Raw genomic sequence first — 12303 nt, 5'->3', positions numbered from 1 at the left:
CATAGTTGAGAATGCGAGCTTCAGACAGCTCCTTTTCTCAACTATATCTTTAACCAATTGCCACAGATGGACCATTTCCATTCTACATCTCTGTTTTTCACTCCCCACCTTCAAAAATCTATAACTTTTTCTGTGTATAGAGCTGTATTAGGGAGCGAATGACCTTTTGATCAATTTTTATAAAAAGTTTTATGATACAAAATGACAAAAAAAGGTAATTGTTGTATAAGTTGTAAAAAAATAATGTTATCTAAAGATAAAGAGCCGCGGCACGAAAGGTTAAGTGAGTAGCACTTCTGCCTTGCAGCGCTGTGGTCCTGGGTTCGAATCCCACCCAGGTCAACATCTGCAAAGAGTTTGTATGTTCTCTACGTGTTTGCGTGGGTTTCCTCCGGGCACTCCGGTTTCCTCCCAAACTCCAAAACACACTGTTAGATTGTGAGCCCCATGGGGACAGGGAACAATTTGACATGCTTTGTGCAGCGCTGCATAATCTGTGTGCGCTATATAAATAAAGAATTATTATTATTATTATATTATTATGAAAAGGCCTTTATGACCAAACAGTGTTTTTGCAACTGTGGTGGTTTGAAGGCCCTAACTTTATTTGATGCGCTGCAATTTTTTGTGACACATTGGGGTTTTCTAATAATTTACATTTTTGAAGGAAAATTCAGTAATTATCATTGAATTTTAGCTTTATTCTTGGTTAGAATTACATAAAAATAAAACACTTTTTAGTACAAACGTTTTTCTAATTTGCCAATTATAATCAAATTAAATTTGAATATGAATTCCCTCTTGGTGTAACAATCATTTTGAATTAAATTATGTATTTATCAAATGTGGCTACTATAGCAATGTTTTGTGTATAAAGTGGACATTTTTTTAACAAGAACACTTGAGAAATTTTTTGGGTACAATTTCTCCACTGTAACAGCGGAAAAAGTGTTGGGCAAAGCTGTACAGTATCAAATAAGTATAATAATGTGCTTCCAATACAGACACAGCGATCACATGGCCATTTGGGCCAAACCCCTTCTGACAATGTATTTTGTACTTTGCGTGGCCAGAACAACTATGTGGGAGTGGGTGCTGGCCGCACACCAATCAGATATTGATGTTACTTGCATACAGAAGGTTGGCCACCAATAAACAGTACTGGAAAACCCCTCTAAAGCGACACTCCAGAAAACACACATATCCCTGAAGTCCAGCTTCCATCGCTCTCATCACAGACTACGGTATTATGACTGGTAGATTTATTTTCTATACTGTGATCTATGTTACTGATAATGCATCAGGAGAGTAACACATGGTCAGCTAGAGACTGTACCATCTCTGCCTTCTGGGGGATGGTATAATAACCCTTCTTACTGTATTTTCCTGCAAAATTGGAGATGACAGAGATGCAGGAGACACTCTGTCATCTCCATCATCATTACTGCATGACAGATGCCTCTACTCATCATCATTTGTGCTTCCTCTGTGGAGATCCTGTACGGCATAGTCCATCAGCAGGAAGTAAGAGTGAGGACGCCTCTTGTCTAATACATTGAACCATGTAATTTTTATTAAGTCCCACTGAGATCACATGACCCAAGTGAAAAGGAGGTCACACTGACGTGTATATACTGCAGAAGTGGGGATATAGTGAAAGAGGAAAAAAAAATGAAATTAAAAAAAATAAAAAATAAAAAATTACTGGATTGTCCCTTTAACAGTGTGAAAATGCTTTGGTGCTGAACTGTGTTGCCGCTCACTGAAAATCATCATATATCTCAACTGTTCATTTACAAAAATATTGTAAATAATATTGTCAAATCATGGTTACTTTATCAATTCTATTAAAAAAAAAAGTGCAGTGTATGGCAAAAAAAAGTAACTATGCTTCCTGCACCATGTATGTCACCCATAGGTTATCAAACACAAAGGTGAATTACTAGTCCCAAATAACATGTTTTATTTATTGTGAAAAAATCCATCCATATATCCAAGAAATATTATAATGTATTTATAAGATAAAACAGAGCCATAACTACTACATGTGCATGTGAGCGGATAGTGGTGAGATACTGCAGGATTATGTCATTGTCATTCGCTGTATCAGACGGAGAACTGCGAGTCCTGCCCTGCTCAAGCACAGCAATAACTTCCAGCAGTGCATCAATACAGAGAAGTCTCCATCATCTGACTACATATAAGGTGATCGGGTCAGTAAAATTATAATAACCTTTAAGGAGTCACAGAAATGACTAGTTGTAGTTGCTATGCAGCGCCTTGAAGCAGAGAAGTGCACGCTGCAGCACACTATATGTCATCCCTCCAACACCAAAACTGGCCCCAAGACAATCTTGTTCTTTCAGCCTTGCGTATGCACAGACTGTAGCATCTCTATTATATCAGTATCCATGTGGAACAAACACTGGAATATGCAAATAATAAACAAAAAAAAAAGCATATTGAAATACCCCGTCATACGAGAAAAACGGAGCCACAATATATAATGTGCAGAAATTCAAAGTGTTCCAGGAAACTGAAGAAAAGTTCTGTGCCTGACAAAAATTTTCTGCAATAGTTGTAGACATCTTTTTAGTGTCCGTTTATGCAGGCAAAGAACAGGAGTGGAGCCAAGAAGGGCAGATGGGATGACAAACAGGGACAGCAAACCCCAGGGCAGCACAGTGGCTTAGTGGTAAGCATTACAGCCTTGCAGCGCTGGGGTCCTGGGTTCAAGTCGCAGGGTCAACATCTGCAAAGAGTTTGTATGTTCTCTCCGTGTTTGTATGGGTTTCCTCCCACAATCAAAAAACATACTGGTAGGTTGATTAGATTGTGAGCCCCATTGGGGTCAGGGACCAATTTTGCAAGCTCTGTGTAGCGCCGCATAATCTGTGTGCGCTATATAAATAATAATAATGATTAGTAGTCCTATTGTAGATGGGTACCAAGAAGTTGCATGTGGCCCTTAGGTATAAGCCATAATAAGGCGGTGGGAGACTGCCTCATGTAGCCTTCCTGCAATTGCTGATGAAATAGCATAGTTTCCATATGATGTTATGTATACCCTTTGTCAGTATGTGCTTTATTATCAACACCAACAACGTTCACCGCAGCCAAACTTTCCATAAATCCCAAGGCCTTCCGCCTTCACCCAAAGCATGCTGTGCATAGGCTGCCTCATTAACCCTTTCCCATACAGACAATGAAGGAGATTACAGAGCAAGTGTCTTCTCTTAGCCAGGAAGGTGTGGCAGCTGCTAGATAAAAGGCAGCAGACTATTCTCTTCTGTAGGCTGCATACACACAGTGCAGTAGAGGAGAATCACAGCACTACACGGCATTGCATCAAGACATCAAGTGTGGCCACATCTTACCTTGATATGTTGTTAAAGCTGAGATAAAGGAGCTGAAGGCTGGGCAAAGTCTCCACATCTCTCTGCAAGGAAACACAGATGGACTACATCAGAGGGATAATGTGACGTAGCTACATCTGCTCAGCTGATCCAGTAATGCTTGTGGTCCTGATGCAGCATCGGCTATCTGGAGACAGAGCCGCTATGCACTGCCAAGGTGAACAGCAGAGGGGTGATGGGTGGGGAAAACAGGACCTTGCTTTCTGGAGCCAAGATGCAGCCTCAGCAATTTTACTGCAGAGCAGCAAATATATACAGAGGGCCCAACATGACAGGCTAGGAATCTGCAGAAAGCAGTCACACATCACACAGGCTGGGAGAGGCAAACACAGAATAACACAAGCTGAGCAGTCTATTGTTTCCACACATGGTCAATAATGCATGAATAAATATGACGTGGTTAAATACATCAATTATATTTCATAACCCGTGTGTCACAGCTGGACATCTGCAAAGAAACATATAGTCAGCCGTATATGGACAGCGACACACTTTATAATATCAGTACAATGGATGCACAACCTATAAATCAGAATGTGACTAACATCTACACATTAGGCTTTCATTTCATTCTAAAAATGGTGCATTGACACAGGATGGATGTGAAGGGTTGTGGCCGCCTGTTGTGTGTGATTTCATTACAAAGGAGGAGTATGTCCAGATATTTGTATCACTTTCATACAGATTCTACCATTGCCGGAAAGAAATTCAGGTGTTACAATGTTACTGTATTACAGTGTCACAAAAGCAAGTACATTATGGAAATATTGTAACACATTTTTTTCAGGGGCCAACACTGAAGATATGACACTGACTCAATGTAAAGTAGTCAGTGTACAGCTTGTATCGCAGTGTCAATTTGGTGTTCCCTAAAAATAACTCAAAACAAAGCCATTCATGTCTACACTGCTGGTAAAAAAAAGTCAGTACAGGTCTTAATAAAAATGTCCAAATTGTGCCAAAAGTGAAATCTTTCATAAAGATTAAGAATGGATACACCAGAGGCATTTTCTCATATATCCAGGCACCCCGAGTGTGGTATTCTTATATTAGTTACCCATGGCGTCCTCTTTCTTCTAAAATCAACTTTTAAAATCATGATAATGAGCCATTATGATGGAGGGCAGTACTAGAGCCCCTTTGTGCTGTAGCTTCACAGGCTTTTACACTGTGCAGGAATACTTCCCCTACTACTGTGTTTACTTAGCGGGTGGGTCAAGGGGGAAGTGCTGAGGGAGGGAGCAGGCGGAGGGGTGAGAGGGGCTCTGTTAATGCCGCTCATAGCCCTTCGGGCTCATTAGCATAACGTTGATGGAGGTTAGAGACCTTGCGATCCACCACTTTCTGTTTGAGGATTCCCCACACATGTTCAATGGGATAAAAGGGAACATGTTATCAGGGAGGTCCTTTTTACATGACGGGTTCCAATAGGCAATAGTCTAATGCCATGCTGATTTTAAAAATGCCTTTATGGGAATTCTGAACAATTGCACTGCTTTTTAAAACAAAATATTCTAGAATCTCAGGTCACCAGAACCTAGTTATAGAAGTCCATTCACCAACTACTAGTTGCTGACAAACATCATTTCAGACCAATTTGACATGCTTTATGCAGCGCTGCGTAAAGAATTATTATAATTATTATTTCAGTGTTTATCTGTCAACAAAAGTATACAAGACAAAAAAATATATACACTCTACACAAACACATCCAAATACCAGAAATTCAAAAAAGATTTTATTATTCACTACCAAAAACTAGTCAACAACTATGCCATCAATGAATTTAAATTAGCTGTCTAAAATCATTAACACAAACATGTAGTGGTGTTCGGTCCCTCATCACAATATATTAAAGGAAACCTACCATCAGAAGTAGATTGTGTACTATCCTTACCTCCCAGCGCCAGGCGAGGCTAGTACACGCCCAAGTAGAATATGCAGTTAATTTAAATATTACCAAAATAAAGTTTGTAACAAGTTAGGTTAGGTTCCAGGTTTTTAAATTACACATTAGGGCAGAGGCAGGCAGGAGGCATCTTCTTTTTTGTCACCAGCTTCCCCATGACGGTGTGTTGTGCGTCAGTCAGACTATTTACACACCCAGCAAAGGGTGGAATCCTATACTTCCCTCTTCTGCCTGCTGTAATCTCACTGCAGCAGTGGAAGTGTCAACAAACAGTGGGAGGTGGGCTCTAGTAACACAGAGGGGCTCTGGTAACGCCTTCACGAGACCTTCCGGCTCATTAGCATAACTTTAAAGGGAACCTGTCACCAGGAGACCCATTTTTGGCACTCCCCCAGTCTCCACAGAGCATAGTACATGCACTGCCAAAGTGTTTTTGTGTTAAAAATTGGTTTTACAGAAAAAAAGATATGTTATATTGTACCTTTCATTAGCAAGTGCTGTGTGACTAGGCAGTTGCCTTTTGGGAGGAGCTGGAAAGGAGCAGTTCCCCCTCACCCTTGGGGAACAGCTTCTCCATGTGACCTTTTCAAATATATGAAAACACCCATCACTGGGCTTAGCGACGCCCCCTGCTCCTCTGCAGCCAATCCTGAGTGTGGGGAGTTATTCATATATTTGAAATGGTCACATGTTTCCCAAGGGTGGGGGGGAACTGCTCTTTTCCAGCTCCTCCCAAAAGGCAACTGCCTAGTCACAAAGCAGATGCTAATGAAAGGTACAATATAACATATCTTTTTTTCTGTAAAACCAATTTTTTATACAAAATCGCTTTGGCAGTGTATGTACTCTGCTCTGTGGGGACTGGGGGAGTGCTAAAAATTGCTCTCCTGGTGACAGGTTCCCTTTAAAAGTTGATTGTAGAAGGAAGGAGGCCATAGATACCAAATATTATATAAGAAGATTATGACAGTCACATCGCTATTAAACTTGGACAAGAAAACATTTAAACTCATTGACGTATTCCTGGACACAAATACCTAATAGCCACAGCCAGAGAGCAGGGGAAACATTTAGAAATGGTATTTCCCAGATGCGGTGTTGTAGCCACACAACTGACAGGCTATGCCTTCAAGGATTCTTATGCATTGAGATGTCCTTCTGCCATTGCTTTCTAACATGGGAATGTATGTAGAAACCCTCCTACTGACCTCAATACTGGATAGTTTGTGGTCTGTGTGTCACACACAGAATTTTACATTGATTATTTCAGACATAAGTTGTCATTTCAGGGCATGGTGTATGAAGCCGGTGAACGTGAAATCAGTCAGTAATTCACAGTTAATAAGTATTCTTTTTAATCTTATAAAGGAATCAAGATAAAGGAGAGACCATGATTGAGGACAACATGCCAGTTTATGTCCAAAACGCTTAGGTCTGCCGCGTTATTTTTATCAGTGAGCATCATTGCTCAGCATATGTGATGCACTTGGTTTTTTCTTTTTTGTATTGCTATGGATTAAAATAAAGAATATGAAGTTTTAAATTACCATATATACTCGAGTATAAGCCTAGTTTTTCAGCACAAAAAAAAGTGCTGAAACCTCAAACTCGGCTTATACTCGACTAAAAAAATATATATATCAAAACTCACCTTTCCGGCCTTGCCCGATGCTGGCTATATACTGGGGCAGGGGGCTGGCTATATACTGGGGGATATGGGCTGGCAAGCTATATACTGGGGGGCAGGGTCCGGCAGGCTATATACTGGGGAGGCTGTGACCAATGCATTTCCCCACCCTCGGCTTATACTCGAGTCAATAGTTTTCCCCGGGTTTGTGGTAAAATTAGGGGCCTCGGCTTATACTTGGGTCGGTAATACTCGAGTATATACAAGTGCTGCATCCATTCAACATCTCTTCATAAGATAAAGAATAGTTGTACCGCTATATTACAATAATGCATTATGGTACGATAACTCCATTTGCATAAAAATGTTCCCAATTGGTGGTGTGAAATGAATAGAGAAGAGCTGACTTTGGAGCCATGTAATACATCTGCAGCAATTTAAATGAAAGGATGACCATGATATGAGCTCAATTGGGGTGGCACAATTATTACAGCAGGTCTACAAAAACTCTTCGTATCCATTTGAATATATTTTATATTACCATCTTATATTATTTTGATTATGATTATTCCTTATTGTCTACTTATTGAGCAACTTGTTAGACTTGTCTAATTGTATAAAGGCATTTGTCTACCTTGATTTAATGAAACACTAATGAATCTTACACTGGTCATTTGTGAGCACTTTACCTGGATTATGCAGATAATATAATGCACAAATTCACTTATATATAATAAGTCATTTCTCACCACAACACTGATATTGTTATGCCTCAGGTTGAGCTCTGTCAGCGAGTCCAAGCCATTTAGATTTTCCACTTGGCAAATTTGATTTCTAGCAAGGTTTAATACTCGTAAGTCTCGCAGGTGACCAATATTCGCTATTTGGGATATCTGTAAGGAAACGGAACAACAGATAAAAGTAGATTATTAACACACAAGGAACCAATGAAGTCATCAGCTGTGATCAGATGTATATAAACATAATAAATATATTTATTACTGAAAACCTAGTACTTACGTATAATACTTATGGTACCAGAAATCCTCACCCATATTAATAGGATTAAGAGAGGCAAGCCCCTTACCTGTCATTGCTAAGCAAAACAGTGCACATGCAGCATATCTTTAAGGAAAACCTAGATAATTCATACATAAAAACAGAGAGTTCCCTGCTGTCAATGGAGACCACATAATGATGACCCCCACTATTTATATAGGGGTTTAGGTTTTAGTAGAGTTAAAGTTTTTCACACTTCAGTGTACAGACCTATGCAAGGTGTCATTTTTTTTTTTTGCAGACCGTGCTAATGTTTCAATTTACATCAATTTGGGATATATATGACCGTTTTTCATTCAATGTTCATGGATGGGAAAAATGGCAAAAAAAGTGTCGACATTTCGGACATTTGAACGCTATTTTCCTTTACGGTGTTCACAGTATATAAAAGAAATAATCTATATATTTTGATAAAACAGGCATTTTGGCATGCAGCGATACCCAGCATGTTTATGATTTTTACAGTTTATTTTTATATGTGTTATAGGGAAAGGGGGCGATTTAAATGTTTCCTTTTTTTTTCTATAATTTCAGACCCTCTAGGGTATTTTAACACTGCAGGGTCTGACTGTTCATACTATATACTGCATAGTACTGTATTGCAGTATATAGCAATTTTACAGATGATCTCAAATAGGCCGTCATTTACCGGCTATTGGAGATCTTTATACATGCGACGGTAGGCTGCCTTGGCAACCGATGGCCACCCTGCGATGACGTCCAAGATGTCGGTGCCCGTCGGTAGCTATGTTAGGTTCCAAGGTCACATTCGACCTTAACAGGTTAACTGCCAGCACCGACCGTGGCACTAACTGGCGGGTGTCAGCTGTAAAATACAGCTGGCCAGCCCAGAGTAGTATACAGCCAGCCCATTTTGCCCAGCACAAAAAAAATAAATAAATAAACCTACCTGCTCACCTTCCGGTGGTCCTCGATGCTGGACACGGCTCCCTGATGCTCCTGTCCCCGCGTCTCCTCTTTTGTCTTCTCTCTGCTGCATTAGCCAGCAGAGACGCGCACACTATGGTGTAATCAGCGGCGACAGTGGCTCCTCTTCTTTCTTCTCTCTGCTGTATTAGAGGCACACTATGATGCACCGGTGTCGCTGTTGATTACGCCATAGTGTGCGTGTCTCTGACGGCTAATGCAGCAGAGAGAAGACAGAAGAGCCGCATGGAGCATGCAAGTTTATTTTTTTATAGACTCACAGCAACTTCAGAAGAGATTTCAGATTACTAGGCAGGGGATTCCACAGAATTACAGATCTTCAAGAAGCCTTGTCAACTCTGAAGATAAAAGCTTTATTTGAACAGATGGCCCACATTAACTAAAGTTATCTGTCAGATTTTGCACGTTCTTTTTGGTGCACATGTATTTAAGAAGTGTCCACGCTACATATGTTGGGCGCCTGCACTATTCTTCACATGATATGTGCGTTCCGGTGCATAGTCGGACCGTGCACCACATTTATCATGCAGAGTCCAACAGAAGTCTGTTGCATGCCCCATGTTAAGGTACACACTGTCGGAGCAGTGCAGAGGTCACTTTCATGAAGAACAGACGACACACATTGTGTACATAGTACAGACTGCACTGTTTTAGTAAATGTGGGCCATATGGTTTCATATCAGTGACATACAAAATAGCGTCCACTTTTAATATTATGCCTGCCTGATGTAGAACAGGAACCTGCCACAGGCTATTTTTAATGTGCACCCCTCCGTGGTGTAGGGAGGAATTGTAAGCCCTGGCCGTGCACCAGGAATTGGGATTTATTTTCATGGCTTGTAAAACAGAATTATGGCTTAGAAATGGTGATAGATGCCCCCCCAATAAACACCAGTAAAAAAATTAAAATCCCCTTTTAGAAATAGAAACCGAATGAGTAATGTCTCAGAAACACTTAAAGGGATATTCCGGGAATACGAATGTCTGATACAAAAACCCATAAAGTTATAAATAACTGAATACAACAAAACATGATGTCATTATTCACAGAATGGAGCTTAAATAGTTTTCTTTTATGATTCACAAAATTTTATGGGCTTTCTAAAGTTAGCAAAGTTACATCCAAGATGGCCACCATAGGATACTAAAAATTCCATGATCCCTCAGTTCTCGGTAACTCCTCCTTCCTCTTATGCTCTGCTCCCAGTGATGATGTAACAGACGGTCCTGCTCTATTACCATAGTAATGATGTGTAGCTGCCATCACTGCACATTACCTCACTTAGATGATGTCTCACCACAAGACTGGCCAGACTGGATGCACAGCAACCAACCGACTACAGCCTACCATAATGCTGATCACATGACCTGCCCAGACAGGTGCAGGACATGTGATGTGGACATGTGACATCTTCTGTCCTGTGTCTCCTCCACAGGGACAAAAATCAATAAAATGATTAAAGGGCTATTAACATTTTTATTCTTCATTATAGCGTATGTCTACAACAACTAATTACATATAAGCTTATATTTTAAATTACCAATTTGAATATGAAATATGCTTATTCCTGAAAAACCCCTTTAATACAATACAGATATACAAACAAAAGTTTAATAAGACAAGTACACAACGCGACAATTCTGCATGTAAGGCGATACTGTGGACAAACAGTCAAATCTAAAAATGCAAAAAAATGGTAGAGATTTTGTCCAGCTATTCTAAGGCATTGGACTTCACATTTATAGACATATACGCTGTACAGTCCCCTCATGGTTATTTTATGTACAGCCCCCTCATGGTTATTTTATAGAAAGCCCCACTCATTCCCTATGGATTCCTTAAATACAGTCTTATGTGGCCCCCCCAGCAGCTGTGGGCCCCGGCACTTGCCCAGGTATGCCCAGCACTGGCACCTGCCCTGACCCTAAGGCTTTACATTCTGTAATATGTACAATGGCAAATCCCGTCCTTGTAACACGCTAGTCTTATCATCACATCAAATAAAAAGCGATCTCATACTTATGAAATGAGAGCCAACCCAGTCTCTCGTGCATTTCAAACAGAGTAAAATGTATTTGAATTCAGGTTTTTTGGTGGGGTCTGTGAACAGTACCTAATGCAATCTTTATATTTCATTAATTACAAAAATAACTCACTTTAACAATTAGGAAATAACTTTGGCTATTATTAAACTGCAAACACTACTGGTGATACTTTATTGTGTATTGCTATGAAAGTGAAACCCCACTATGTCCATGTAACAATGTAATGTAGATATGCATGTACAGAACATAGAGACAATTACCTGATTGCCGTGAAGATCTAAAACATCAAGATTTTTAAGGTTTTCCAGGTTTGATATTTTCTGAATCCTGAAAGATACAGACACGCACACTAAACATTTTTCATGTATGAACTAGTGTGATCTTATACACATTTTTTACATTTCAGGCTGCATAGCTAGTAGCAATACAAACAGAATTTCCTCTTATTAATAAACAACCAGTATGCATTACAGTCTGAAAAAATATGAACAGCTAATAAATCATAAGTTCGGGTTTGCATAATGATAGCTAGAAGCAAGAATATACTGGGGGGGGGGGGGGGGAGGATGTATCAAGCTGTGCATGCCTGACTTTTATGAAAAATTGTATAATATTTAACTTTTAGGGCATTCTAGACAATATATTTTTCGAAACGTTGTATGTTATGCCCCTCCTTCATTTGAAGTCATGTGAAAATGAGCAGAGACGAGTCATGTATTGCAAGAGGTTAGTCAAGTTTAGAGGCTGCAGGGTCGGTGTGACTTCAGTCAACCCCATCTTCAGTTCTATATCACCTAGAAACATGCTTTGTCATACTGAAGATAAGAATCTCATATTTTCGATTGCAGCAGACTTGTAGTTATGTGATCTACAGAACCAGGCAAGTAAAAAGGCAGGAACTGAATCTTTATCTCCATTTCACATTTACAGCTATGCCTTTAATTGCTTGTATCTCGGATTCTGTTGTTCCCAGAAATACAAGCCTGGTGCAATCTGAAAGATGATATTTATCATAGGCAAATATGGCTCTTCTCTGCTTATTTTCATAGGACTGTGGAAGAGATTTTTTTTATAGGTAGATGGGTGAGATTTCACATAACAGAGGGAATTCTAGAAATATAATTTCATACCCTGAGGGGACTGTTAGTTTGATGTGGTAAAACCTGGCGAGAGGTTCCTTTAAGCTGTCACTAAGATGAGTTCAATACATACAGATTCTATAGTTCTTAATAATCAGCTCAGTTGTGATTGCATAGTTGTGAATGGGAAAACACAATAGTTTTCACACAATTCTTAGT

At 39.8% G+C, this 12303-nt stretch overlaps 1 protein-coding gene across 1 annotated transcript in view; it reads right to left on the bottom strand.

The window, feature by feature from the left end:
• The window catches only part of LRRC49 (leucine rich repeat containing 49), a 73253-nt gene that overhangs the window by 46917 nt on the left and 14033 nt on the right, over positions 1-12303 (bottom strand). The window contains exons 7-9 of the mRNA XM_072148080.1: positions 11266-11332; positions 7702-7845; positions 3378-3439 (exon numbers count right to left, since the gene is read on the bottom strand). Coding sequence (XP_072004181.1) covers positions 3378-3439; positions 7702-7845; positions 11266-11332 — 273 coding nt within the window. The remainder of the gene's footprint in view (positions 1-3377; positions 3440-7701; positions 7846-11265; positions 11333-12303) is intronic.

Source organism: Engystomops pustulosus, chromosome 4 (assembly GCF_040894005.1).
Source record: "Engystomops pustulosus chromosome 4, aEngPut4.maternal, whole genome shotgun sequence".
Taxonomy (NCBI): Eukaryota; Metazoa; Chordata; class Amphibia; order Anura; family Leptodactylidae; genus Engystomops; species Engystomops pustulosus.
This window is presented reverse-complemented; position numbering and strand designations above follow the sequence as displayed.